We start from the raw sequence: 26,998 nt of genomic DNA, 5'->3' as shown, positions 1-26,998 counted from the left end.
TTAGAGGCGTGAAGCACTGTCTCCTGGCTCCTTGTTAGTATCTTAGAGAACCACTCAGGTCAGGCATTCACTCAACACTTAACTGGCCGGAGCCGGTGTCTCCGTAGCCTGGGAGTAGGATCTGGCCAGTCCCTGGTCTCAACCAGCCTCCACTGCCGAGTTTCTAGGAATTTGTTCTCTCGTAACCTCCGTGCCGTGAAGGGATAGAGACCACATGTCTCTTGCTCTCGTTGGAGAGGAGGACTGGCCGAGGAAGGGGCAGGGATGTTAAGCTGGGCTGGATGGCTCACACCGTTCGTCCAGCCACCCTGGGAGTGAGAGCAGGAGGCTGGCGGTCCAAGGCCAGCCCAGGCAGAAGTGCAAGACCTTTCCTGAAGAATGAGCGAAAGCAGGACACCGGCTGAGGCATGGCCCCAGTGGCGGAGCATGGCCTGGCAGCGTGAGGCCCCGAGTTTCAACCCCAGAAGGTAGGAAGCTAGTGCGTCCGAAGGCACGCCCCGGCTCTGGATCTGGATCAGGGCTGGTCCCGTCAAGCTGACGTTGCTAGAAGGAATCCTGAAGTTGTTCAGAAAGCATCCGGGGAGGTGGAGCCACGCGGAGAGGTGTGTGTGGCGAGGTCTTTAGTGTGGGTCCCGGGGAGAGGCGTGGGAGCCGGGACCAGCGGGAAGGGGTGGCGCTGGTCTCCTGGAGTGTGCCCACTTGGGGTGAGGCCCAGAATTAGGGGTAGGTGGTGTGTGGTGGCTGCAGGGGGAGGCTTCCGCACCCCCAGCCACGTTCCTGGGCGCAGGGGAGGGGCTGGCGCCCCGCCAGCATTCCTGCAGCCTAGACTGTCACCGCACTCCCTGATAAGGAGGTGGATTTTTTAAATTTCTCGTGGTTGGCACCGCCCGAGCCGGGGGCTGGAGCGGGGTAGGGTGCGGCCTCTGCCCGGCAGAGGGCAGCTCTGTGGCCATGGGTCCCAAGGGTGACCGTGACAACCACAGCCCGTGGGGCTCAGGCCGGTCGCGGAGCTCAGCTGCCATGTCTGGGGAAACCGCCCCGGAGGGGGGAGAGACAGGGCCCAGGAGAGGCTTGGCACCCGAGGCCTGCCAGCCGCCGTCACCTGGCCACCTGCCTGGCTCTCTAGCAGCAGGGCGTCGTGGTGAAGGGTCGCAGGAGGCTAGCACGTGTAAAAGGGTCAGAACAAAACCAACCCAGAACAAAGCCACAAAATCCAAACAGCCCGTAGTCTGGCTTCAGCGTGCAGGGGGCACGTGTTGGGGGCCCGTCTGGCTCTGGCATCCCTGGGGGGGTCCTTTCCTCCCCCCTCCCTGCCAGTGGCTATGTCCACGCCCTTGCTGCCCATCTCCCACCTCCTGGAACCTCAGTGTTTGTGGGCCAGGGCCGCCCCTGCCTCAGGCCTGGTGTGTGTGTGTGTGTGTGTGTGTGTGTGTGTGTGTGTGTGTGTGTGTGTGTGTGTGTGTGTGTGTGTGAAGGCATGCCAAGCCCTGCGGTGTGGCCAGGGCTGCGGCAGAGCCGGCCTGGCTCTGTCTGACAGTGCGGCTCACTCTGAAACAGCAGCAGGCGCGTGGCCGCGGGGCTGCGGGCGGCTGGTCATCGCGAAGGCCTGGCAGACCCACCGGACTGCGTTAAGGATGGTCGTGCGGGCTCACCCTTTCACGGCCCTGAGGCTCGGGCTCGGGGCTCAAACGCAGAGGCCCTGGTGGAGGAGAGAGCCGCTCAGCAAATAGTCGTGAATCCTCCACCCTCCCATCTAGGCATGGGGAAAAGAGGCGCGCCTCCTTCTCCGGGGCCGCTGCGGGGAGCGCAGGAGCACTGCACAAAGAGCACTCTCGCAGCCGTTCAGCCGGAAACGTGCGGCTCGCCATGCCCGCTTCGCGGTGCGCCCCCTGTGTCTGGGGTCCGGAGTGTTCCGTGGGAGGGGAGCTGGCAAGGGCGCCCTCCCCAGCCCGGCACGGCCGGCCTGTCACAGCCCTGGGACTGGGGAGTCGCAGCTCCAAGTTCCCAAGAGCAGCGCGCCCCAGGAAGGCGCTGGGTGGGGATCTTGTGAGCCTGTGCTCGGCGCTGGGTGCACGTGCGGGTTTGTCGAGGATGTGTGCCAGGTGGGACAGCACAGCCGCCCATCAGGGAACGGTCAGCCGTGGCCGGGGGTGTGGGAGGAGACGGGAGGGGTGGGGACGGGGGGGGGGGTGGATACAGGGGGAGACCCCGGGGGGTGGCTGGAGGAGACCTGGGGGGGAGGATGGAGAGGGGGGGAGACCCCGGGGGGTGGCTGGAGGAGACCTGGGGGGGAGGATGGAGAGGGGGGGAGACCCCGGGGGGTGGCTGGAGGAGACCTGGGGGGGAGGATGGAGAGGGGGGGAGACCCCGGGGGGTGGCTGGAGGAGACCTGGGGGGGAGGATGGAGAGGGGGGGAGACCCCGGGGGGTGGCTGGAGGAGACCTGGGGGGGAGGATGGAGAGGGGGGGAGACCCCGGGGGGTGGCTGGAGGAGACCTGGGGGGGAGGATGGAGAGGGGGGGAGACCCCGGGGGGTGGCTGGAGGAGACCTGGGGGGGAGGATGGAGAGGGGGGGAGACCCCGGGGGGTGGCTGGAGGAGACCTGGGGGGGAGGATGGAGGGGGGGATAGAGACCTGGAGGTATCTGGAGACTGGGCAGAGGGGGATGGGGAGAAAGGCTGGAGATCTTCCTGGTTGGACTGAGAGAATCCTTATCTCAGGCATGAACCGTACCCTTTCCCCCTGAGGGCTCAGGGAAGAGGAAGCGCAGGGGCTGTTGGGGCCATCGGGCAGGGGAAGGGAGGGAGGCTAGGAGCTGAGGTCTCAACTGGCCCACCCCACCCCAGACGGGCTCTAGGGCTGGCTGTCGAACGGTAGAACCCGCTGGCCATCTGTACAGAGGAGGCAGATGCTGGAGGAGGTGGAGGCTGAGCCTCAGCCCAGGCCCAACGGGCTGTGCCCTCTCGCAGGCTGATGGCTCTGCCCTGCCAGTCAATACACAGGCAGCTTAATGGACAGGCTGGGGGGTGTGGGCAGGGGCGGGGCAGGGCAGGGGGGGCGGGGGCGGGGCAGGGCGGGGGGGGGGGCAGGGGCAGGGGCGGGGCAGGGTGGGGGGGTGGGGCGGGGGCGGGGCAGGGCAGGGGGGGAAGGGGCGGGGCAGGGGGGGCAGGGGCAGGGGTGGGGCAGGGTGGGGGGGGCAGGGGCGGGGCAGGGGCGGGGCAGGGGGGGCAGGGGCGGGGCAGGGGGGACAGGGGCGGGGCAGGGTGGGGGGGCAGGGGCGGGGCAGGGCAGGGTGGGGGGGGCAGGGGCGGGGCAGGGTGGGGGGGCAGGGGCAGGGGCGGGGCAGGTGAGGGGGCAGGGGCGGGGCAGGGCAGGGGCGGGGCAGGGTGGGGGGGCAGGGGCAGGGCAGGGCAGGGGCGGGGCAGGGTGGGGGGGCAGGGGCGGGGCAGGGGGGGCAGGGGCGGGGCAGGGGGGGCAGGGGCGGGGCAGGGTGGGGGGGCAGGGGCGGGGCAGGGCAGGGTGGGGGGGGCAGGGGCGGGGCAGGTGGGGGGGCAGGGGCAGGGGCGGGGCAGGTGAGGGGGCAGGGGCGGGGCAGGGCAGGGGCGGGGCAGGGTGGGGGGCAGGGGCGGGGCAGGGCAGGGGCGGGGCAGGGTGGGGGGGCAGGGGTGGGGCAGGGGGGGCAGGGGCGGGGCAGGGGGGGCAGGGGCAGGGCAGGGTGGGGGGGGCAGGGGCGGGGCAGGGCAGGGGCAGGGCAGGGTGGGGGGGCAGGGGCGGGGCAGGGCAGGGGCGGGGCAGGGTGGGGGGCAGGGGCGGGGCAGGGGGGGCAGGGGCGGGGCAGGGGGGGCAGGGGCAGGGGCGGGGCAGGGCAGGGGGGGCAGGGGGGGCAGGGGCGGGGCAGGGGGGGCAGGGGCAGGGCAGGGTGGGGGGGGCAGGGGCAGGGCAGGGTGGGGGGGCAGGGGCAGGGCAGGGCAGGGGCGGGGCAGGGTGGGGGGGCAGGGGCAGGGCAGGGCAGGGGCGGGGCAGGGTGGGGGGGCAGGGGCGGGGCAGGGGGGGCAGGGGCGGGGCAGGGGGGGCAGGGGCAGGGCAGGGTGGGGGGGGCAGGGGCAGGGCAGGGGCAGGGCAGGGCAGGGCAGGGGCGGGGCAGGGTGGGGGGGCAGGATGCTCTAGGCGTGGAGGTGGGGAGTCACCCCCTCCGGAGGGACACCTTTCCCTGCCTGACCTGGCAGCTGTGGGGTTCTGTGCATCCGCCCCTGGTGAGCGGGCAGAGCGGGCAGAGCGGCCCTGGGCGGGCTCCCTCCCCTGCTGCAGCGCCAGCTCCTGCTCTCGGAAGCCGGGGGCTCTGCGGCCCTGGAGATGGCTCCAGGCACCCTGGGGACTCCGTGGCTCTGTGCGACGCCAGCTTCCGCCAGGGCGCCCTCTGCGGCTCCCCAGGCCCCTGGCCCGCCCTGGGCCCTGCGTGTCTTGTCGGGAGGGCCCTTTGTCCCTCCGCCTTCCCTTGTCTTTGCCACGGCCCTTTGCCGGCGGCCTCCTGAGGCAGAACCCAGAGCCTGTAGTAACGTGGACCAGCTGGACTTGGGACAGTGGCGTGTCCAGGGCCCTCCCTGGAGCAGGGCTAGGCAGGCCCTCAGAGCAGGTGCAGGGGGCTGGGTGGAAGAGCGCAGACCCCGGGCCCACCCCAGGCCCTGCCCGGCAGCCCAGGCACTCCGGGCTTTCCGGAAGGACACACATGCAGACTGCTGTGCTCAGAGTGCAGCTGGAATGGAGGAAAAATGGGCGTTGGGAAAGGCCGCCGGCCACTCTGCGCATCCTGTCCAGCGGGCCAGGGCGAAAATCATTAATGGAGGCTGCGCTGGGCAGGGGTGGCCCCCCCTCGGGCCTGGGGTGAGGAGATTGGTTTGACCTCTGATCGATAAGGTCTCTGGTGAGCAGAGGGGAGGAAGGGGAGGAGGGAGCAGAGCCAGGCAGCCTCCAGACCTCATTGCGGGAGGGTCAAAGGCCCCGGGGCGGTCCGGCAGCCGTGGCCTCCCAGTGCCCCGAGCACCAGGCTGGGATGTGGGCCGTCTGGGGCGCAGACCAGGCTGAGAGGTGTGTGCCGCCCGGCAGGGCTGGGGCGTGACGGGCGGGCTTGCGGGTCAGGCCTCTGAGAGGGTCTGCCTGCTTGGTGGCTGTGGGGCTTGAACTCGGAGTCTGGGCTCTGTCCCCAGGGTCTTTGGCTCAGTACTGTACCATTTCGAGCCACAGCACCACTTCTAGTCTCCTGGTTGTTAACTAGAAATAACAGTCTCACGGACTTTCCTTCCCGGGCTGGCTTTGAATCACAGTCCTCAGCTCTCAGCCTCCTGAGTAGCTAGGATTCCAGGTGTGAGCCCCCCACGCCCGGCTTGAACTGACCTTTTGGAGCCTCAGTTTCTACATCTGTCTCCCAGGGCGCTGGGTCTGGACAGCCGCTGGTGTTTTCTCAGAGGCTGCACTGAGCGCTGCTGTGCATGCCTGCCAGCCAAGGACACTTGGCCATGGCGCCTCCGTACCGGGCTCCGGCACCCAGGGCTGTGCCTCCATACCGGCCTCCAGCACCCACGGCTGTGCCTCCATACCGGCCTCCAGCACCCAGGGCTGTGCCTCCATACCGGCCTCCAGCCCCCGTGGCTGCACCTCCATACTGGGCTCCAGCACCTGTGGCTGCACCTCGGTACTGGGCTCCAGCACCTGTGGCTGCACCTCGGTACTGAGCTCCAGCACCTGTGGCTGCACCTCGGTACTGGGCTCCAGCACCTGTGACTGTGCCTCCGTACTGGGCTCCGGCACCTGCGGCTGTGCCTCCGTACTGGGCTCCGGCACCTGCGGCTGCGCCTCGGTACTGGGCTCCGGCACCTGCGGCTGCGCCTCGGTACTGGGCTTCAGCACCCGTGGCTGCACCTCCGTACCAGGTTCCGGCACCCAGGGCTGTGCCTCCATACCGGCCTGCAGCACTGACTGTGGGGCCTTGGGTGCTCAGTCTTTGGAGCAGCCGTGAAGCGCGTGATTCTTCATCATGCTTGCTCCGTAGGTAGGGGACGGAGGGCAGTGGGCGTGGCACAGGGCAGCTGTGCCTTCTGTTGGGTGGAGAGCCTCTCTCGGGCAGGGCCGGGGTGTGGCGGGCCTGGCCCGCCTGGAGCCAGTGCTGAGGCTGCGGCCGCAAGGCCCAAAGCCTGGTCTGCCCTGCGTGGCAGGCTGAGGCCCAGCCGCCTCCCTCCCTTCTCAGTAGAGCAGCGTGAGGCTCCCAAGCAGAGGACAGTGGTGAGTTTGGGAGTCAGGGAAGGTTTCAGGTGGAAGAGCAGGCCAGTGTGGACAGGGACGCCCGAGCGGAGCCAGACAAGGACTGGGGTGGATGCCTGCAGCTGGAGTGGGGGAGCGGGGCTGTGCTCGAGGGGGGGGACCTCCAGCGTGGAATAGCGGGGGGACGTGGGCGGCGGGGGACGTGGATGGTGGGGACGTGGGAGGCGGGGGATGTGGACGGCGGGGGACATGGATAGTGGGGGACGTGGTGGAGCGTGGAGCTGGCAGAGGCAGGGGCTGCTCAGGAGGTGTCTGTGAAGGCCGTTGGGTGCTCACCCGGGTGAGACGGGGCTGGAGCAGAGACCTGAGGAGCCCCAGAGCCGGGGGGGCGCAAGCGCAGGCCCTGAGGCCTGGGGGCCTGGACAGCGATCGGCACAGCCGTCCCGGGGGGGGGCTCTGGGGCTCCTGGCGGACCCTGGGGGCAGCCGGGGACCCCGTCCGGGTTCAGTGGGAAGATTGGGGACGCTCCAAGAGGGCTGTGCGGTGGAAGGGGCGCCAGTGGGGGGCTCAGGAGAAGGCCGGGCACACCACCCAAGGCAGAGGCCGTGGAGCAGGAGGGTGGAGCCTGAGGCAGCTGCTGGAGGGACTGGGCGGTGAGGGCCACGTGGGGCAGGTGCACGGCAGCTCCATGGAGACGCAGAAGGGAGGCTCCTCAGGAGGCCTGGCCCCTGAGCTGCCTGGCGCTGCCAGAGGGTGCCTGCCGGCAGAGGGCAGTCGGGGGTGTCCCCTGTGGAGAGCTGGGGGAGGCTGGGCGGGGGATGGCCCACAAGGCCGGTGCTGAGGCCGGCCAGACGTCGGTCAGGCTCACCACGGCGGCCCATTCTTCTGTGCCGGCCCCTCGGGGTCTGGGCACCGTCACCGAGCTCCTGTGTTAAGGTGGTGGTGCACTACCACTTGAGCCATGGCTCCATTTCTGGCTGTTTGGTGGCTAAGTGGAGATCAGAGTCTCACAGGCTTTCCTGCCTGGCCTGGCTCCTAACCACAGTCCTCAGATCTCAGCTGTCAGAGTAGCTAGGATTACGGGTGTGAGCCACGGCAAGGGTCGCGGGCGGGCGTGAGCCACGCCGCCTGTGGTCTGCGGCACCCTATCCCAGGAGGGTCCTGAGCGGGCGCCCTGTGCGTGGTGGTCTCTCAGAAGCTGTGAGCACGCCCATCCTCCTTCCGTCCAGCCTGCTTTCCGGTGGCCCCAGCTTTGTGCTTGGCCCTCCCTCCCTCGGGCAGTGCCCTGTGCCTCTCTGAGCCCCAGTGGCCGGGCCTGAGGAACGGCGTGGCTCCTGCGGGGCCTGTTTGTGGTGTCCGTGGCTGCCTCACCTCTCCCCCTCTCTCCGGCCCCTGCTCAGGTGCTGGCCGCCGAGGAGAACGTGGACTTCCGCATCCACGTGGAGAACCAGACGCGGGCCCGGGACGATGTGAGCCGGAAGCAGCTGCGGCTGTACCAGCTTTACAGCCGGACCAGCGGGAAGCACGTCCAGGTGCAGGGCCGCAGGGTCAGCGCCCGCGGCGAGGACGGGGACAAGTATGGTACGTGCCGGCCCGGCCCACCCGCGGCACCGAGCGCTGGCCGAGTCACCCCAGGCCGGGCGTCCTGAGCTCTGAGCCTCCTGGGGGGACTGACCAGGGTGTGGACGCCAAGCCGGGGCTGGCGGGAGGTCCGTGCTTGCCTGGTGATGACCGCGCCCCGGCCGCAGGCGTCTCCAGCCTCGGGGGCTGATGTCTGGTCGGCGGAGCCTCTGTGGTGTGTCTCTGGTCTAGCCGCTGTTGGTGGGAATCAGCCTGGGGCTTGTGTCTGCGTGTGTGCAGGTGCGTGGGTGCGCTCGGTGTGTGTGTGAGCATGCGTATGCACGTGTGCATGTAAATGTATGCGCTCACATGTGTGTGTATGTGTGCACACGTGTGTGTGTGCACGTGTACGTGCGCACGTGTGTGGGCAGAGCAGACCCACGTTCCCCTCGGCACAGGGATCGTTTCCTTATTGTTGCTGGGCAGGAAGGGGTGAGGCCCTGGGAGCTCCCCCCCTCCCCCCCCCAAGGCCCGTCTCACCTTGCAGCCTTCCCAGGCCCAGGCCATGCGGGCGCCCTGACCCCCGAGCTGGGGTTCTGCCCTGAGCTGGGGTTCTGCCCTGAGCTGGGGTTCTGACCCCTGAGCCGGGGTTCTGCCCCCGAGCTGGGGTTCTGCCCCCGAGCTGGGGTTCTGCCCAGGGCTGGGGTTCTGCCCTGAGCTGGGGTTCTGCCCTGAGCTGGGGTTCTGCCCTGAGCTGGGGTTCTGCCCAGGGCTGGGGTTCTGACCCCCGAGCCGGGGTTCTGCCCCCGGGCTGGGGTTCTGTCCCCGAGCCGGGGTTCTGCCCCTGAGCTGGGGTTCTGCCCCCGAGCTGGGGTTCTGCCCCCGAGCTGGGGTTCTGCCCAGGGCTGGGGTTCTGCCCTGAGCTGGGGTTCTGCCCCCGGGCTGGGGTTCTGCCCCGAGCTGGGGTTCTGCTCCCGAGCTGGGGTTCTGCCCCCGAGCTGGGGTTCTGCCCAGGGCTGGGGTTCTGCCCTGAGCTGGGGTTCTGCCCCCGAGCTGGGGTTCTGCCCTGAGCTGGGGTTCTGCCCCTGAGCTGGGGTTCTGCCCCCGAGCTGGGGTTCTGCCCCTGAGCTGGGGTTCTGCCCCTGAGCTGGGGTTCTGCCCAGGGCTGGGGTTCTGCCCTGAGCTGGGGTTCTGCCCTGAGCTGGGGTTCTGCCCAGGGCTGGGGTTCTGACCCCCGAGCCGGGGTTCTGCCCCCGGGCTGGGGTTCTGTCCCCGAGCCGGGGTTCTGCCCCTGAGCTGGGGTTCTGCCCCCGAGCTGGGGTTCTGCCCCCGAGCTGGGGTTCTGCCCAGGGCTGGGGTTCTGCCCTGAGCTGGGGTTCTGCCCCCGGGCTGGGGTTCTGCCCCGAGCTGGGGTTCTGCTCCCGAGCTGGGGTTCTGCCCCTGAGCTGGGGTTCTGCCCCTGAGCTGGGGTTCTGCCCAGGGCTGGGGTTCTGCCCTGAGCTGGGGTTCTGCCCCCGAGCTGGGGTTCTGCCCTGAGCTGGGGTTCTGCCCCTGAGCTGGGGTTCTGCCCCCGAGCTGGGGTTCTGCCCCTGAGCTGGGGTTCTGCCCAGGGCTGGGGTTCTGCCCTGAGCTGGGGTTCTGCCCCCAGGCTGGGGTTCTGCCCCCGAGCTGGGGTTCTGCCCCGAGCTGGGGTTCTGCCCCTGAGCTGGGCTTCTGTCCCCGAGCTGGGGTTCTGCCCCCGAGCTGGGGTTCTGCCCCTGAGCTGGGGTTCTGCCCCTGAGCTGGGCTTCTGTCCCCGAGCTGGGGTTCTGCCCCGAGCTGGGGTTCTGCTCCCGAGCTGGGGTTCTGCCCCGAGCTGGGGTTCTGCCCCCGAGCTGGGGTTCTGCCCCTGAGCTGGGGTTCTGCTCAGGGCTGGGGTTCTGACCCCCGAGCTGGGGTTCTGCCCCGAGCTGGGGTTCTGCCCCGAGCTGGGGTTCTGCCCCTGAGCTGGGGTTCTGTCCCCGAGCCGGGGTTCTGCCCTGAGCTGGGGTTCTGCCCTGAGCTGGGGTTCTGACCCCCGCGCCGGGGTTCTGCCCCCAGGCTGGGGTTCTGCCCCGAGCTGGGGTTCTGCCCCTGAGCTGGGGTTCTGCCCTGAGCTGGGGTTCTGCCCTGAGCTGGGGTTCTGACCCCCGAGCCGGGGTTCTGACCCCTGAGCTGGGGTTCTGCCCCCGGGCTGGGGTTCTGCCCCGAGCTGGGGTTCTGCCCCTGAGCTGGGGTTCTGCCCCTGAGCTGGGGTTCTGAGCACGTGGGCAGAGGTGGGGGTGGGTCCCTCCGGCCCAGGCCTCTCTGGGATGAAGGCCCACCAGCATCTGATCACTTCGGTCAGGAGGTGACAAGACAAATTCATTCTTGGACCTTTTATCCCGGACACCATTTATTTCCCTGTGCCCCGAGGGCAGGTGTGACCTCGCGTGGCTGCCGCACTCTGGGCGGGGGCTGGGCCCGGGCTGGGGCGGGCTCTGGGCCAGCTGCTCCCCCACTTCCTTGGCCCTGTCGACTCCCTCTGCCTCCCTGGCCTGCCCTCTCTGCCCTGCTTCTGCTCCTGGTCTGGCTCCCTCCTGCCTTTGTTGCTGTCCACTGCTCTGTGCTCCCTCCCCACACCCTGTCCCCTCTCCCTTGGGCTCAGTCTCTCTCCTTTCAGATCCTGCCCCTTCCGTCCTCTCCAGCCTCAGCCTCCTCCAGAGCAGGTGGTAGCTTTCCCTGGGATCCTCCGTCCGGTTGCTGCCAGGGAAGGGGCAGCTGCTGGCTGGGAGGGAGGAGGTGGCTTCCCGGGGTTCTGGGAGCTCTTGCTGGCCCCTCTAGGCCAGGAGGGCACGGGAGGGGGTTGTCAGACTGTGGTTGAACCATCTGTCCACACCCTGAGATGGGGGGCAGGAGCTGTTGGCCTCTGCCTGCACGGGCCTTTCCTGTGCTGTGTGACGGAGGGCCGGCCGGTTGCCTTCTCTGTGCGTTGTCTGGGCTGAGGGACAGCAAGCGGGCAGGGGCTGCTCCCAGCCTGCCTGGGGTCCCGGGTTCCGGCACCGGGCGGGAGCCCTGGGCCTCTGCTGTTCCATTCAGGGTCCCATTAGAAAGGTAGATGAGGCCGGGGCCCATCTGTGAGCCCTGGGGGAGACAATGAGGCTTCCAATCTAGATAATCAATACAAATATTATTGGGAGGGTGATTGATGTGGCCAGGGGCAGGGGAGGGAGTCACCTGACCTGCGGGGGGGGCCCGGGCAGCTCGGGAACCTGGTTCTCTCCTGCCTTGTGAGGGTCAGACTGCCTGAAACCGGGGGACCTGCCGTGGGTGCCGCGTGGGGCCGGGCGGGGGGCTCTGTGCTGGGCCGGGCGGGGGGCACCGCGTGGGGCCGGGTGGGGGGCTCTGTGCTGGGCCGGGTGGGGGGCGCCGCATGGGGCCGGGCGGGGGGCTCTGTGCTGGGCCGGGCGGGGGGCACCGCGTGGGGCCGGGCGGGGGGCTCTGTGCTGGGCCGGGTGGGGGGCGCCGCGTGGGGCCGGGCGGGGGGCGCCGCGTGGGGCCGGGCGGGGGGCTCTGTGCTGGGCCGGGCGGGGGGCACCGCGTGGGGCCGGGTGGGGGGCGCCGCATGGGGCCGGGCGGGGGGCACCGCGTGGGGCCGGGTGGGGGGCGCCGCGTGGGGCCGGGCGGGGGGCACCGCGTGGGGCCGGGTGGGGGGCGCCGCGTGGGGTTGGGCGGGGGGCTCTGCGCTGGGCCGGGCGGGGGGCGCCGCATGGGGCTGGGCGGGGGGCTCTGCGCTGGGTGGGCCGTGGGCTCTGCGCTGGGTGGGCCGTGGGCTCTGCACTGGGTGGGCCAGGGGCTCTGCACTAGGCAGGGGGCTCTGCGCTGGGTGGGCCGTGGGCTCTGCGCTGGGTGGGCCGTGGGCTCTGCACTGGGTGGGCCGTGGGCTCTGCACTAGGCAGGGGGCTCTGCGCTGGGTGGGCCGGGGGCTCTGTGCTGGGTGGGCCGTGGGCTCTGCGCTGGGTGGGGCTGTGGGCTCTGCGCTGGGTGGGGCAGGGGGCTCTGCGCTGGGTGGGCCAGGGGCTCTGCACTAGGCAGGGGGCTCTGCACTAGGCAGGGGGCTCTGCGCTGGGTGGGGCAGGGGGCTCTGCGCTGGGTGGGGCAGGGGGCTCTGTGCTGGGTGGGCCGGGGGCTCTGCACTAGGCAGGGGGCTCTGCGCTGGGTGGGGCCGTGGGCTCTGCGCTGGGTGGGCCGTGGGCTCTGCGCTGGGTGGGCCGTGGGCTCTGCGCTGGGTGGGCCGTGGGCTCTGTGCTGGGCAGGGGGGCTCTGTGCTGGGCCGTGGGCTCTGCGCTGGGTGGGCCGTGGGCTCTGTGCTGGGCAGGGGGGCTCTGTGCTGGGCCGTGGGCTCTATGCTGGGTGGCCGTGGGCTCTGCGCTGGGTGGGCCGGGGGCTCTGTGCTGGGCAGGGGGGCTCTGTGCTGGGTGGGCCGTGGGCTCTGTGCTGGGTGGCCGGGGGCTCTGCGCTGGGCCGTGGGCTCTGCACTAGGTGGGCCGTGGGCTCTGCGCTGGGTGGGCCGTGGGCTCTGTGCTAGGTGGGCTGTGGGCTCTGCGCTGGGTGGGCTGTGGGCTCTGCGCTGGTCCGGGCAGGGGCTCTGCGCTGGTCCGGGCAGGGGCTCTGCGCTGGTCCGGGCAGGGGCTCTGCGCTGTCCGGGGCTGGCCTCTGAGGGCTGGCCTGGGCCTGGTCCCCGCCCGCCCCGCCCGGGGGAGCTCCCACACCTGCGGGCCGCCGCCCTGGTGTGCCGCCGGGGGTGTCTCCTGTCCCCAGACCCCCGAGCTGTGCAGGGCTGGCCCCTGGCCTCATTGTCTCCAGTCTATTTTTCTTCCTAGAGCTTCTCGCTGTCTGCAGCTCCATTATGTCCTGGGCCGTGGATGGCCGCCTCTCCCGCTGGGTGCCCCCAGGGCACAGACACCGCGGGCGGGCGCTCGGCACACGCTCGGATGCCCCCGCGGGTCCGGGGTGGGGGTGGGGTCACCTCGCCCCGGGACACCAGAGCATGGGTGGGGGGCTGCTGGCGCCAAGCGCCCCACATAGGAGTGTCCCCTCCCCCACCCGTCTCCCTTCCCTCCCTCTCTCCCCCTTCCTTCCCAGTACCTCAGGGAGGGGCCTCGCACCCAGCCCCTTAGCTGTCCTTTGACACGGTGGCCACCCACGGCTGGCCTGCCCCACACGGGCAGGGCCACACCAGAGCTACAGAGAGGATTAAATATAGCTCTAATCAATAGTATTGATTCTCTCTCTCTCTTTCCGGTGAGCCCACATGGCTTGAGACCCTCCTCTGGGACTTAGGAGAAGAGAACTTTGGAGAAAGCCATTTTGTGTGTGTGTGGGGGGAGGATGGGGGGGAAGGGGAGGGAACATTTCCAGAAAGATCCCCAGCCCACCTGTCTCCCGCGGTCTCTCCATCATCCCGCCCGCCCGCCTTTGGAGGTAGGGAGGCTGGGCCCAACTTCGGAGGCTGTGAGGCGGGGTGTGTGGGGACGCTTCTTCTCTGGAGGAAGTGGCTGGCTGGGGAGGCTGCGGTCTGGGGGGCTCCTGGCCCTTGGCCTCTGCCCTGCCGGGCTGCATCCTCCAGCTTGGTTCTCAGCTGCCTGTCTGTGGCGTCTTCCGTGTCTCTGGCTTGCCTCTCCCTGGGTCTCTGGCTGTCTCTCTGCCTCCCTCCATTGTCTCCCGCCCTTCCAAGTCTTCGAGGGAGGGCAGCCCAGCCCGGGGCTCTGCCGTGGTCAGTTGTCAGTCCATCCGTCAAGGCCGCTGCTCTTTCCTTGGTGCTGGCAGCTGGCCCCCGTCTGTTCTCGTGCAGCCTGTGGAACTCGCCGGCATTCTGCCCGTCTCTCAGGAGCCGGTCCGCAGCCCTGGCCCTACTGTGACTCTGGGCAGGAGCCGTGCGGCGCTGTTGGCTTCAGTGTCTTAACATGGTGTCATCATTATTATGCCAAACAGGGTTAGGATACGATGAGACATCCGTTCTGTGTTCAGACTCCACCCAGAGACCAGCACACAGTCGGTGCCCAAAGACATTCTAGCTGTTATGACTCTCTCTCTCTCTCTCTCTCTCTCTCTCTCTCTCTCTCTCTCTCTCTCTCTCTCACTCGCTCGCTCGCTCGCTCGCTCTTTCCTTGTCTGAGACTAGGACTTGAACTTGGTACCTGATGTTTTTGCTCATTGGTTGGCGCTCTATCAACTAAGCCGTACCTCCAACCCCCCCACCTCATCTCAACAGAGTTTTACTCACTGAGTCTTACCTCGGGATAGCCTTGAACTTGCCTCCTCCTGCCCCAGCCTCCCAGAGCTGGGACTCCGGGATTACAGACACGGCTAGATGCTGGCGGCGTTGATCTTTTGTGTTGTCCTTCCTCCTCCTGGCAGAGGAGGAAGCCAACAGGAGATTTGTACTGAATGATATTGCCAGCCATTCTCCCCTCCCCTTCTCCTGAGGCTGAGAAGGTGGAAGAAGATGCTGGAAGCTTCATTCCCCCCCAGGGCCCCGGCCCCCAGCCCTGGTGGGTGCCAGGCTCCTGCTGGGTAGTGGCTCTGTGGCTTTTCCTTCTGGGATCTGTTAGATAAGGTGTGGGGGGGTCTCCGCCCGAAACCCTGCTTTGGATTTGGGGGCTGTTTTTCATGTCCAGATTGGAAGCATTCTTCCTCCTCTGAGCCTGGCGTGGGGTGCCCACGGCTCCCCATCTCCTCGTGTTGGCTAGAAGGCAGCTTCCTTAGCAGGCATATGACCCTTCTTGCTTCAAGGTCATTTGGCAGTGGAGCAGGGGGATGTCCCTGGACATCTCAGTTCCTGAGTTCTGTCTCCAAGAAGGAGAGGCCAGGCCAGGCCAGGCACCAGTGGCTCACGCCTGTCATCCTAGCTACTCAGGGGGCTGAGATCTGATGATTAGTGTTCAAAGCCAGCCTGGGCAGGAAAGTCTGTGAGAATTTTATCTCCAGTGAACCATCAAAAAGCCAGAAGTGGAGCCGTGGCTCAAGTGGTAGAGTGTTAGCCTTGAGTAAAAAAAGAAAAGCAGGTGAGGGGCAGTGCCCGGGCCCTAAGTTCAGGCCCCAGGACTGGCGGACAGCTCCACAAAGCCTTTCCCGTCCCAGCTGAACGTGACACAGGGGGACCGGGGTGTGGGGTCAGGCTGGGACCAGTGCCTCAGGCCCGGCCTGCCTGGGTTTGAGCCTTGGCTCTGCCACTGGTGGTTCTCGGGGCTCGGTTTCCCCACCTGTGAGTGGAGGTGATGGCAGGCATGCTAGATAGAGCTCGTGAGGGTAAATGGGAGAGCTCCACATCCCGAGAGTTACTGACCTTCCTAGAGACGGGGGTGAACAAGGCCTGAGCCAGCACCTTGGCCTGGCCGGAGATGTCCCTTGTCCCCCAGCAGAGGGTTTTCTGTTTGTCCCAAGCCCAGGTGGCAGGCACGAGAGGTGGGCACACTGCAGGGGAGAGCCGAGGCTGGGGCGTGGCCGGATTGGTGGAGAATGGAGGCTGGGGCGCGGCCAGGATTGGTGGACAGCGGAGGCTGGGGTGTGGCCGGATTGGTGGAGAGCGGAGGCTGGGACGCGGCCGGGATTGGTGGAGAGCGGAGGCTGGGACGCGGCCGGATTGGTGGAGAGCGGAGGCTGGGACGCGGCCGGATTGGTGGAGAGTGGAGGCTGGGGCGCGGCCGGGATTGGCTGAGAGTGGAGGCTGGGGTGCGGCTGGATTGGTGGAGAGTGGAGGCTGGGGCGCGGCCGGGATTGGCTGAGAGTGGAGGCTGGGGTGTGGCTGGATTGGTGGAGAACGGAGGCTGGGGCGCGGCCGGGATTGGTGGAGAGCGGAGGCTGGGACGCGGCCAGGATTGGTGGAGAGCGGAGGCTGGGACGCGGCCAGGATTGGTGGAGAGCGGAGGCTGGGGCGCGGCTGGATTGGTGGAGAGTGGAGGCTGGGACGCGGCCGGGATTGGTGGAGAGCGGAGGCTGGGGCGTGGCCGGATTGGTGGAGAGCGGAGGCTGGGACGCGGCCGGGATTGGTGGAGAGCGGAGGCTGGGGCGCGGCTGGATTGGTGGAGAGCGGAGGCTGGGTGTGGCCGGATTGGTGGAGAGCGGAGGCTGGGGCACGGCCGGGATTGGTGGAGAGCGGAGGCTGGGACGTGGCCGGGATTGGTGGAGAGTGGAGGCTGGGTGTGGCCGGATTGGTGGAGAGCGGAGGCTGGGTGTGGCCAGATTGGTGGAGAGCGGAGGCTGGGGCTCGGCCGGGATTGGTGGAGAGTGGAGGCCGGAGGCCCTGGACTCTCTTTCGCCCTTTACTGGCGCCAGTCACTGTCAGACGGCTCAGGGCGGCCGTGTGCTGTTCAGATCGCTCGCTGGGCGCTGGGCGCTGGGCGCGAAGGAGCCTGCGGGCCTCGTGCTCACGGCCGCCCTGCTGGAGTGCAGACAGTGGGACCGGCTTTCCGTCCCTGCAGGGAACACCGAGCCATCCCCTGGGGATCGGGAAGGGCCTCTTGGGTCTGGGTTTGGAGTTTCTGTCCTTGGCTGAGCTTCTGCTTTGGGCCCATGCATGGGAAGCAGCTCTTGGTAAGAATGTGGGACGGGGCTGGGGCTGCGGCTCAGTGGTTGGTGCGTGAAGCGTGCACGAAGCCCTGGGTTCGATTCCTCAGCACCGCATAACTGGGGGCTGGGAAGGTGGCTCAGTGGTCCAGCGCTTGCCTTGCATGCGTGAGGCCCTGGGTTCGAGTCCTCAGCACCACATAAGCAGAAAAAGCCGGAAGTGGCGCTGTGGCTCAAGTGGCAGAGTTCTAGCCTTGAGCTGAAGAGCTGAGGGACAGCGCCCAGGCACAGAGTTCAAGGAAAAAAAAAAGAATGTGGGATAGGAGGAGACTCACATCCAGGTGACCAGGAAGCAGAGACAGGGATGGACAGACAGACGCACAGACAGGAGGGCTGGGTGCAGAGCAGTGTGTTTGCCTTGCTTGCGCGTGGCCCTGCGCTCATCCCCAGCACGGTGGGGGGGGGAGGGATGGGTGCCCTCCCCCCTTAGGCAGACGTGGACACCCTCTCCCACCCCTCTCACCCGCTCTCATCGCTTCCCAGCGCATCGCAGGCTGGCGGCCAGGCCCTGGGGACCGCTCCCATCCAGAGCACAGCCCACGCTGGGAACGCTAAGCGGCATGGTGCTGGACCGGGTGGACGGTGTGTTTGGGGAGGGCCCCTCTGAGGAGGTTGGAAGCTCTGAGCAAGGCAAGCTCCAGGCAGGCAAAGCTCATACAAAGGCCCCGATGTGCAGAGAGCAACAACGGTGGCCGTGCGTCCTGGGAAGGGACAATGGGGCCAGATGCTGAGGGTTCCAGCAAGGAGTTGTGATTTGTGTCTTAATAGCTCGAGGTCTCTAGGAGGCTTTGTTGCAGGACTCCTCCGCTGGGGTGAGAGTGGCTGAGGGAGGCGGCTGGGGTGGAGGCCCTCGGATGGAGGCCGTGCTGGCCCTTCCTCCCAGATGAGCCTCTGGCTCCCGAAGCTGTGTCAGGGTTGGGGGGGGGGCCAGACCAGCTCTGGAACAGACCCCGGGTGGAGTCTGTCCTGAGAATGGCTGCTGCTACGGCTCCCCAAAGGATTTTACATAGTTCTGGCAGTGTAGCCCTGCCCGCTTAGCCCAGCCCAGCCCTAGCCCAGCCCCAGCCCCAGCCCCACCCAGCCCCAGCCCAGCCCAGCCCAGCCCAGCCCCAGCCCCAGCCCCAGCCCAGCCCCAGCCCAGCCCTAGCCCAGCCCCAGCCCAGCCCCAGCCCAGCCCCAGCCCCACCCAGCCCCAGCCCAGCCCCACCCAGCCCCAGCCCCAGCCCCAGCCCAGCCCCAGCCCCAGCCCCAGCCCCAGCCCAGCCGTCCCAGCCCAGCTCCAGTCCAGCCCCAGCCTAGCCCCAGCCCAGCCCAGTCCAGCCCCGCCCCAGCCCAGCCCAGCCCCACCCCCCAGCCTAGCCCCAGCCCAGCCCAGCCCAGCCCCAGCCCCATCCCCAGCCCCATCCCCAGCCCAGCCCCAGCCCAGCCCCAGCCCCACCCAGCCCCAGCCCAGCCCCACCCAGCCCCAGCCCAGCCCCAGCCCAGCCCAGCCCCAGCCCAGCCCCACCCAGCCCCAGCCCAGCCCCACCCAGCCCCGACCCAGCCCCAGCCCCAGCCCCAGCCCCAGCCAGCCCCAGCCCAGCCCAGCCCAGCCCTAGCCCAGCCCAGCCCTGACCCAGCCCCAGCCCCAGCCCCAGCCCAGCCCCGACCCAGCCCCAGCCCCAGCCCCAGCCAGCCCCAGCCCAGCCCAGCCTAGCCCCAGCCCAGCTCCAGCCCAGCCCCAGCCCAGCCCCTCAGACAGTGCAAGGCTGTTCTGGAGACTGTCCAGAGCTGGGGCAGAGAGGGACTGACTGATGGCCCTTCGGGGCTCCAGTGGAATCTATCCTGGAAATGGCATGAGCCAGCCAGACCCGTGAGCATGGGACTCAGTGAGCTTACACGGGCGCTCCATGGACACAGCAGGGCCTGGCCTAGGGACAGAGGCCCAGGTGCATGCTGGGAGGAGGCTGGCAGTGGACTTCCTTCAGTGTCCTTGGGCTGGTCCTAATGCTTCCCCCCTTTCCCAAGTCCCCAGGAAGGAGCAGAGCAGCTGGCGAGAAATGAGAGCGGAGCCTCATGCCACACGCAGCCTCCGTGCCACAGCCTCTAGTGGTAGTGCCAGAAATGGAGGCAAACCTGGGACCCCAAGATGCCCCCCATGGTCTGGAGGTCTGCCATGGCGAGGATGCGGTAGTGGTGTTGATCCTCATCCTGGTGTGAGCACAGCTCATGGTGTGGATGGCTGTCACGGTCTAGACACCTGTCATGGTGTGGACGCCTGTCACAGTGTGCACTCCTGTCACAGTGTGGTGTGGACGCCTGTCACAGTGTGGTGTGCACTCCTGTCACAGTGTGGTGTGCACTCCTGTCACAGTGTGGTGTGGACGCCTGTCACAGTGTGCACTCCTGTCACAGTGTGGTGTGCACTCCTGTCACAGTGTGGTGTGCACTCCTGTCACAGTGTGGTGTGCACTCCTGTCACAGTGTGCACTCCTGTCACAGTGTGGTGTGGGCGCCTGTTGCGGTGTGCACGCCTGTCACAGTGTGCACTCCTGTCACAGTGTGGTGTGGGCGCCTGTTGCGGTGTGGACACCTGTTGTGGTGTGGTCTCTGCAGGGTGTTGATCCTCATTGTGGTGTGAACTCTAGGCTGTTGTGAAGGCTCAATGCCTGGAAGACACCAGACAAATGAAGAGCACAGGACAGGATCAAGGGAAGCAGGCCCAGGTCCACCTTGTAGGCAGCTGGCTTTTCCACTGTCTTTTAGGAAAACAGTTTGGTTCTGTAGTTTTTAGGAAACAACTCACAGCTCCTGAGCTGTGAGCACAGGTCGTGCCCGTGTCGCACAGTCTTCATCAGAGCGAGGGAAGCGTCAGGAAGCATCTCTGCATTTTACAGGGGAGAGGCCAAGGCCCTTGGCAGGAGGTACAGCTACACCTGTGCCTTCCAAGCCCCTGCCTCTCCACAGGGCTCTGGACATCCTTGGGGTCCCAATCCTCCCTCTGCTCCCTCAGGGCATGACCAGAGCTTCCTGAAGAGATGCTGCAGAGGGTCCCAGAGCCCCGGATGTCCCCTGCAGAGCGTGATGGGCGTGAGTGGAGGAGGTGGGGCTGTACCCCCCTGCCCCCCCTGCAGAGCTGGCTGACACCCTTGACCCCGTGTTTACTGGAGGTGGGGGGTGGGGGGTGGGCGGTGTGCCTCTCTCCTTCCCAGAGTTACAGAATTCTTGTTAGATCTTTAAATTTTATGTAAATTCTTCTTTCTCCCCTTGGAAGGATGGAGATCATATTTTAATTAGCAGTGGTGTCAAAGGAGGCTAGATTAATTATCACAATCTCAAGCTCCACATGGTTTCAATTTTCCCAGCAGGGCACCAGGGTCTATATTTGTAATTTTTTTTATTAAAATCATACCTCGTGCATTTTAGGGGCACTGAGGTGCACTCTCTGAAGTTGTAAGGATATGGTAACTCTGGAATTCGGGGCTGTGATTTTTGTTATGGAGAAGGAAGTCCCTTGTCACCTATGTTCAACTTCTGTGTATGAAGGAGGGGCAGGTGCTGGCAAGGGGGTCTGGTGTGTGTGTGTGTGTGTGTGTGTGTGTGTGTGTGTGTGTGTGTGTGTGTGTGTGTGTGTGTGTGTGTGTGTGTGTGTGTGTGTGATGGTCGAAATCAGAGAACTCCTGCTTCTGTGTGTGGGGAGGGCCGAGGTGTAAGAGTCAGGCACAGAAGTTCAAGACCAGAGGAGAGAGCTCAGACGGTAGCGCGCGCGCTGGACCCCACACAGCCCACGGTTGGAGGACAGTGTTCTGGCAGAGGGAGGGGAAGGCCCTGGACACAGCATGCCTAAGCCAGGGACCACTGCCCTTTGACCTCTGGTGCCCTTGTTCAGTCGGGACTTTAAGGATCAGCTCTGGACACCCTGTCTTGAAGTCTAGCCTGGGGAGTCCCAGCTGGAGGGAGCTGGGTCTAGCCTGGGGTGTCCCAGCTGGAGAGGGAGGGGTCTAGCCTGGGGTATTCTAGCTGGAGCAGGGGAAGTGGGGTTTTGGTTGGTCTTCTGGTCTCAGATGGCTGCAGTGAAGGGCAGATGAACATCACATGACCCCTTTCCCGAGGTCTTGTTCTGCATCCCTGTGTCTTCCCAGGTCTTGCAAGTGGCAGAGATTCCAAGGGTCAACCGCAGGGAGGCAGAGCAGGGGTCCTGGACTTGACCGTGGAGGAAATAGCTTGATGTCTCAGTGGCAGGATGCACGTGTGTGTTTATGTGTACGTGTACACATGCACACAGTCTGTACGTGTGTGTGTGAGCGCATGCATGAACACGCACACGCATGAGTGTGCATGGGCGCACACGTGTGCTAATCCGTCCCTTCCTCTGGAGAGGCTACTTCTGGTCTCCGAGCGCTTGACCGTCCTGATGGTGGGCGACGAGGGCAGGGCACACAGGCCTCACCTCTGCCGGAGTCCTTGCATCTCAGGGGGACTGAGAGGCTCCCGGTCGGGCTGAGGGGGAGGGCCTCCTCACGCCTGGCCGCGGGGGGCTCGGCCGGCGGGGGCGCTGTCGGCGGCTGAGACGCCCCTGTTCTCTGCCCTCACAGCCCAGCTCATCGTGGAGACGGACACCTTTGGAAGCCAAGTCCGGATCAAGGGCAAGGAGACGGAGTTCTACCTGTGCATGAACCGCAAAGGCAAGCTGGTGGGGAAGGTGAGTGCCGGGGAGGGGCGGTGGCGTGGCGTGGGGCCTCGGGCGCGGCTGGCCGCCAGGAGCACCGCCCCAGGGGGAGGCAGGGGTGGGAGTGAGGGAGGGGCCACCCAGTCTCTTCCTGTCACCCCCCCCCGCCCTGCAGCCGGCCCAGCCCGGCCGTCTGTGCGTGTGCACCCCTGTCCCCCGCTGCACACAGGGCCCTGGGCCCTGCTGGCCCTGCGGATCTGCTGCCCGTGTGCCTGGTGGCCAAGCCCGTGACTGTCGTGTTAACCATCGCATCGCCAGGGTGCTGCCACAGCCTCAGCCCTGGCCTCAGGGTTCTGGTGTTTCAGAAAGATTGTATTACAGGAAGCTTCACGAAATGCAGGAGGGCAGGCAGGGACCCTCCCCCCCCAGCTCTGGGCGCCTCGGATCTGCCCGGTGCCGGCAGTCACGCACCTGCTGTCTACGGCGTCCGGGTGACGTCATGCCCTGTCCCCCCGGCTCTGTGGTGACGTCACACCCGCCACAGTCTCCCCCCTCACCACCACAGGTTTTTCTTTTTCAAAATTGCCTTGACGTAGTTGTACACACAGGGATTTCAGTTCCAACCCGGAGGGAGGATGGAGGTGTCTGTCCAGTGCATCTCGGCCTCCAGTGTCAGCCCCTGTTCAACCGAGTCACCGGGGCTCTGCCGAGCGGCAGCGTGGCTCACGGCAATGCTGGAGTAAGAGGAGACGGTTGCGGTCTCTCTGAGGCTGAATCCTCTATCCTCGCTCTCCCAGCCCTCCCCCTCCCCCTCCAGGCCAGCCTTGTGGGCCAAACATTGTCATGCCACTGGTCACAGTTTCTTTTAGCTGACCATTTGAACACTGAGCAAAACCGGTTCTTCCCGGCAGTCCTGGTGGACGGGTAGCACAGCTGTCCCATTTCACAGAAGGAAACACCGGTTCTGTGTTTGTGGGGAAGCCCTCATTCCAGGGGCCGCCCGAGAGCCGGACGCAAAGCTGCGTAGAAGAAAAAATGAAACTGCTCTGCCCACCCCACCCCACGCGGCAGAAAGAGCAAAATAATAGCAATCCGAAGCACGGCCTGGGTGCCGACAAATGGTTTGAATTAGTGATTCACTTTCCGCCGTCCAGGCCAGGCCGGCCGGGTGTCAGGCCGCGGCCGGGCGGGTGCAGGTCCCCCTGCCTGGCCCATCACCCTGGCTGCTGCCCGCCCCCTTCTCTGTAGAGGCCGGGAGGCAACGCCCTTCCCAGGGTCCGGACCCCAGGGGCGCGGAGGGGCTGGGCTCCGCTGCTGAGTCACATCCACGGGAGCCGGCTCCGGTTTCCTGCTCTTGCCTCCCCAGCGTTAGTGTGGGTGACTGGTCCTCTGGCGTGGCGGCTGCCCGCCCTCCTTCCCGCCTCCGCCTCCCCCGCCGCTTCCCCTTCCCGGCCCCTCTCCTCCCCGTCCACCTGGCCAGAAAGCCTGGGCCGATGCCAGCCTTGGAACCGCAGAGCCGCGGCCAGGCTCTCGGACCTGTCTGGCCCTGGGATCTGGCCCCAGACTGCTCAGCTTCTCACCCGCTGCCCGTGCTGCGGCCTCCAGGTTCCTCCATCTGTCTGCTAAGGCCGGGCCGGCCCCGCTCCAAGCGCTGTGTGGCTCCCGGCCTAGGGAAGGGCCTGTGGACAGGACGCACCGGCCCCGCTGGCCCTGCCAGCGGCTTGTGCTCGGCCAAAGGGCCCCGTCGGGTCCCACGTCTCCGCCTCTCCCCCAACCTCAGGTCCCCGAGGACGGCGCGCCCTGGCCTGGCCTTGGCGGTGCCAACTGTGCACCGACACGTCCCCAGCCCCGCCTGCGTGTCCTGCACCCGACTCCCCTTCCCCAGCGTCCCCGCCTGCAGCCCTGTCCTTGGCACCTGCATCTGTCCCCTCTGTGCCCCAGGGTGTCCTGCGCCCACTCCCCTTCCCCAGCGTCCCCGCCTGCAGCTCTGTCCTCGGCGCCTGCATCTGTCCCCTCTGTGCCCCGGGGTGTCCCCGTCCACCCCGGTACCTGCTCTCTGGCCGCCCCGGGAGTGGGGCGAGGCCAGCTCTGGGTGGGTCCACTCGCCCAGGCCTCTGGCCTAGGATCTGCAGAAGTGACCGAGGAACAGACGCGGCCCCGGCTGCCCGGGTGCTCGAGCCCCAGGCGGCTCACGGAGCCGGTCTCCTCACCTGCGGACGGCCACGCTGACCGCTGACCGCCGAGGAGCCGCGTCTGCTTCGCCGCATTCCTTTGCCCTTGGGAAGCCCCGGCTTCTGCTCCTCTGGAGTTTGTCCCAGGACGGCTTCCTTGCCCTGTTCTGTCCCCTGGCACATCGCCGGCGGAGCACCAAGCACAGCCAGGGGGCCGGCCGGGGGTCCTCTCAGCGCCAGCTCAGGTGCCCCAGCTCCTGACGCTAGTTGCGCCCTGGGCTGCATCAGCCCGCCGAGTTCCCTGGCTGCCCTGCCGCCCGCAGGCCCAGCCCCGTCAGCCCTCAGCCCTAGGCACCTTTGACCCCTCACCCGCCAGTCCTGGGGGCTGTGTCCCCTCCATCTCACCTCCAGCTGCTGAAGGCCGGGGTGAGGGCTCACGCCCGTCACCCCGGTACTGGGAGGTGGAGACGGCTGGGTTGGGGTTTAAAGCTAGCCCCGCAAAGCGTGTCCGAGACCCGGTGTCAGAGATGCCAGCCATGGCGAGCTGCTTGCTTGTGATCCCAGCGGCGCGGGGCACAGGAGGAGAGCCAGGCCCTGGGCTGGCCTAGCCACAGTGAGACCTGTGTGAGAAGTAACGGGAGCCAGCAGTCCCCAAATCCCTTCTCTCTAAGCCGTAGTGCGCTTGGCCCTGCCAGCGGCAGACCGGACGTCTCAGGGACCTTGACCTGCAAACGCTCTGGGCGCCCGGTCCTGGCTGAGCCCGGGCTGTCCTCGGGAGTGACCGGGAGCAGAGGCCAGGGGCTTCTCTCCGGGCTCCCAACTGGGGGAGGTGGGAAAGTGTTCTGGTTGCTTTGACTTTTGTCTAAGGTCCTGACTTGAGAAGCTTCCAGAACTTTTCATGGAGGACCCAAGCCCAGGGAGCCCTCCCCTCAGGCTGCCTAGCCTGTGTTCCCTGGCCGCTGTCCCCACCACGCTGCCTTTGGGTCCCGGGGTGGCCCCTGCCCTGCCCCTTTCCACTCTGCCCTTCTCCCCATCCCCGTGGTCCGCGGAGGTCGGCCTGCCCTCTGCACAAAGGTGAACGTTCCTGGAAACGCTCGGCCATTTTCCACCTCCAATGGAAGCTGGAACCTGCCCTTCCACCTCCACGTGGCCCGGGAGCCGCCTGGAGCCAGGAGTGGCCCGGCCTACATTGGAGATGTTCCTTGGAAACTCCAGGCTGCTAATTCAGGCTCCCAACTGCGTGTCCCCCCAAGCAGTCCGTCTGGCTGGAGCCCTGCCTTGCAGCGGCTGGGCCCAGGACGGGCCCAGGAAGGCCGGCCAGCCCTGCAGAGCCACCCAGCAACTGCCTACCGCGTGTCAGACCCACGCGTAAGCCCTTCCTCACGCTGGGTCTGCGGTGCCCAGGCCAGGGTGCCCGTCGGCTGGGGAGGAATCCTGGGCGTGGAGCGTGGGGCTGGCCGGCCCGAGGTCACACAGGAATTCACTCTGAGAATTCATTCGACTGCGGACTCAAGTCCAGTGCCCCCTGCCCTCCCCAGCTGGTAGCCCAGGAAGCCTGGGACCCCCCAGAGCCAGTAGCCCAGACGCTGGCGTTAGACGGCGCTAAGTCTCTCATTGTACTTGGGACCAAGCTTGGAGATGTGCCACTCCCTCACCATGCAGCTCCGTCCAGCGGCGTCCCCGGGGGGTCCAGCGGCCCTTGGGCAGCTGACTTAATGTCGGGTTTTGTGCAAATCTGTCACAACTCATTTTGGTTGCAAGTGGTACAGCGGGACGGGAAATGGCCCCGTTACGTACGCTGCGTGATGGCGGAGAGCCATGAATGCCAGGCACGCTGCCTCCAGAGCCCGGACGATGGGCCAGGGCTTGTTCCTCTTCTTGGCCTTGCTTTCGCGGTGCTGGCGTCACGGTCAGACGGCTCTCCTCCCGGCCGTACAGTGGCTTGCCGCTGTTTCAGCCTTACGAGGCCCTCCAGTGTGAACCCAGCCCTGTTCGTTGCTCTGCCCGATGGCCTGGGCCCCGGCCAGGCACGGGGCCTGTGGGAAGTGCTTTGGTCAGCCGGGCCCAGGGCTCCGGCTCCGGTAGGAGCGCAGAGGCTCCGCAGGACTCTGGGAAGGAGTGGACTCCTGGGCTCAGTGGGGTCTGTTACCTGAAAGGTCCGCCAGGCCCGCGGCCCGCCCCGCCCCCGACACGGCCACCCGCCCAGGCCCTGCAGTCTTGTCCCTCTCGCCTGCCTTCTCTTTACCCCTGCCTCTTCACAATGACACTTCATGGAGTCGAGTCGGACTCCTGCGGCTTCTCCAGGGCGCACTGTAAAGTCCAGTGTTGGCAAGGCCCCTGGTCAGGCTAGCAGGACCGCCCGCCGCCTCTCCCCATCAGATCACCGCCCCTGCCTGACCAGACTCTCCAGCCCCGAATGATGTCCACCGGCCCTGGGCCTGTCCTCCCAGAGCCCTTCCCCGAGGTCCCCACCCTCCCACCCGCTGCCGTGTGGAGCCGGGCTTGTCCCTGGGGCGTGGCGTGGCACCGGCCTCGGTGCCCGTGGACGGGGCCGTGAGACTCTCTTTAACATGCCTCCTTTCTCCCCTGCAGCAAGACGGGACCAGCAAGGAGTGTGTGTTCATCGAGAAGGTTCTGGAGAACAACTACACGGCCCTGATGTCGGCCAAGTACTCGGGCTGGTACGTGGGCTTCACCAAGAAGGGCCGTGCCCGCAAGGGTCCCCGGACCCGCGAGAACCAGCAGGACGTGCACTTCATGAAGCGCCACCCCCGGGGCCAGCTGGAGCCGCAGAAGCCCTTCAAGTACACCACGGTGACCAAGCGGACCCGGCGGGTGCGCCCCACGCACCCCGGCTAGGCCGGCCTCGGCCCCGCGCCGCCCGCGCCGCTCACTCCCGGAGAACTGCAGCAGGGGGATATTTTTACACAAGAAGACAAGGAAGAAGCTCTATTTTTGTACATTGTGTTTAAAAGAAGAGACTGAGCCAAAACTCACGGGGCGGGGGGGGGGGGACGATAAGGATCTCACCGCCGAGCAGGTGAAGCCAGACGCAGGACGAGGGCCGGGAGACCCGTGGGGCCCAGGGCCGCCTCTCCCGGAGGAGACAGCCCGCGGTCCCCACTCGGGACTTGGCAGACCAAAGTCCTTTCCCCCAAAGGTTCTGAAAGCGAAGGAACAACGCGAAAACAGATCGGAAAGAGAGGGCGGTGCCCCCCCCCATGAGGCCACCCCCCCTCCCGGTCCACACCTCTCGCCCCAGACGCCAACAAAAATCGCTCTCCGGTTTGCAGCTGTTTATTTATTGTCCGCTGCAAGCTGACCCGAGACACCGCGCAGGAAAGGGGCACCCCGGAACTCTCCGCGCCTCGACCTTCGACGACAGACGGACGCCCGCGTCCAATCATGGTGACCGCGCTGCAGCGGTCCTGAGGTCCGCTCCAGCCCCTCCGCGACTCCATGACACCAGGGATGAGGGAATCCTTTAAAACCAGCTATGTTATATATATTATATATATGAGCTATTTATTTCACCTCTCTGTATATTGCAGTTTCATGAACCAAGTATTACTGCCTCAACCATTAAAAACAACAGACAGATTATTTAAAAACAAAGCCGGAGGCAAGCGGTGGCTGGAGCAACTTCTTTATGTCTGCTGCGTCTTGGTCTGTGTTCATTGCTCTAAGGACTGGAACCGGCTCACTTGCTGATGGATTGGTTCATGTGTGCACATCTGTTC

General features: G+C 66.8%; 1 protein-coding gene across 1 annotated transcript; it reads left to right on the top strand.

The window, feature by feature from the left end:
• The first annotated feature begins 6,030 nt into the window (after positions 1-6,030).
• Positions 6,031-26,849, top strand: LOC138821422 (fibroblast growth factor 18-like). Its single transcript, XM_070013627.1, has 5 exons — positions 6,031-6,041; positions 6,209-6,275; positions 7,655-7,835; positions 21,014-21,120; positions 25,851-26,849. The coding sequence occupies exons 1-5, from the start codon at positions 6,031-6,033 to the stop codon at positions 26,115-26,117; spliced, it is 633 nt and encodes a 210-aa protein (XP_069869728.1). The 3' UTR covers positions 26,118-26,849.
• The last annotated feature ends 149 nt before the right edge of the window (positions 26,850-26,998 follow it).

This window comes from Dipodomys merriami, unplaced genomic scaffold (genome assembly GCF_024711535.1).
Source record: "Dipodomys merriami isolate MVZ:Mamm:240054 unplaced genomic scaffold, mDipMer1.0.p SCAF_915, whole genome shotgun sequence".
In the NCBI taxonomy this organism is placed as follows: Eukaryota; Metazoa; Chordata; class Mammalia; order Rodentia; family Heteromyidae; genus Dipodomys; species Dipodomys merriami.
This window is presented reverse-complemented; position numbering and strand designations above follow the sequence as displayed.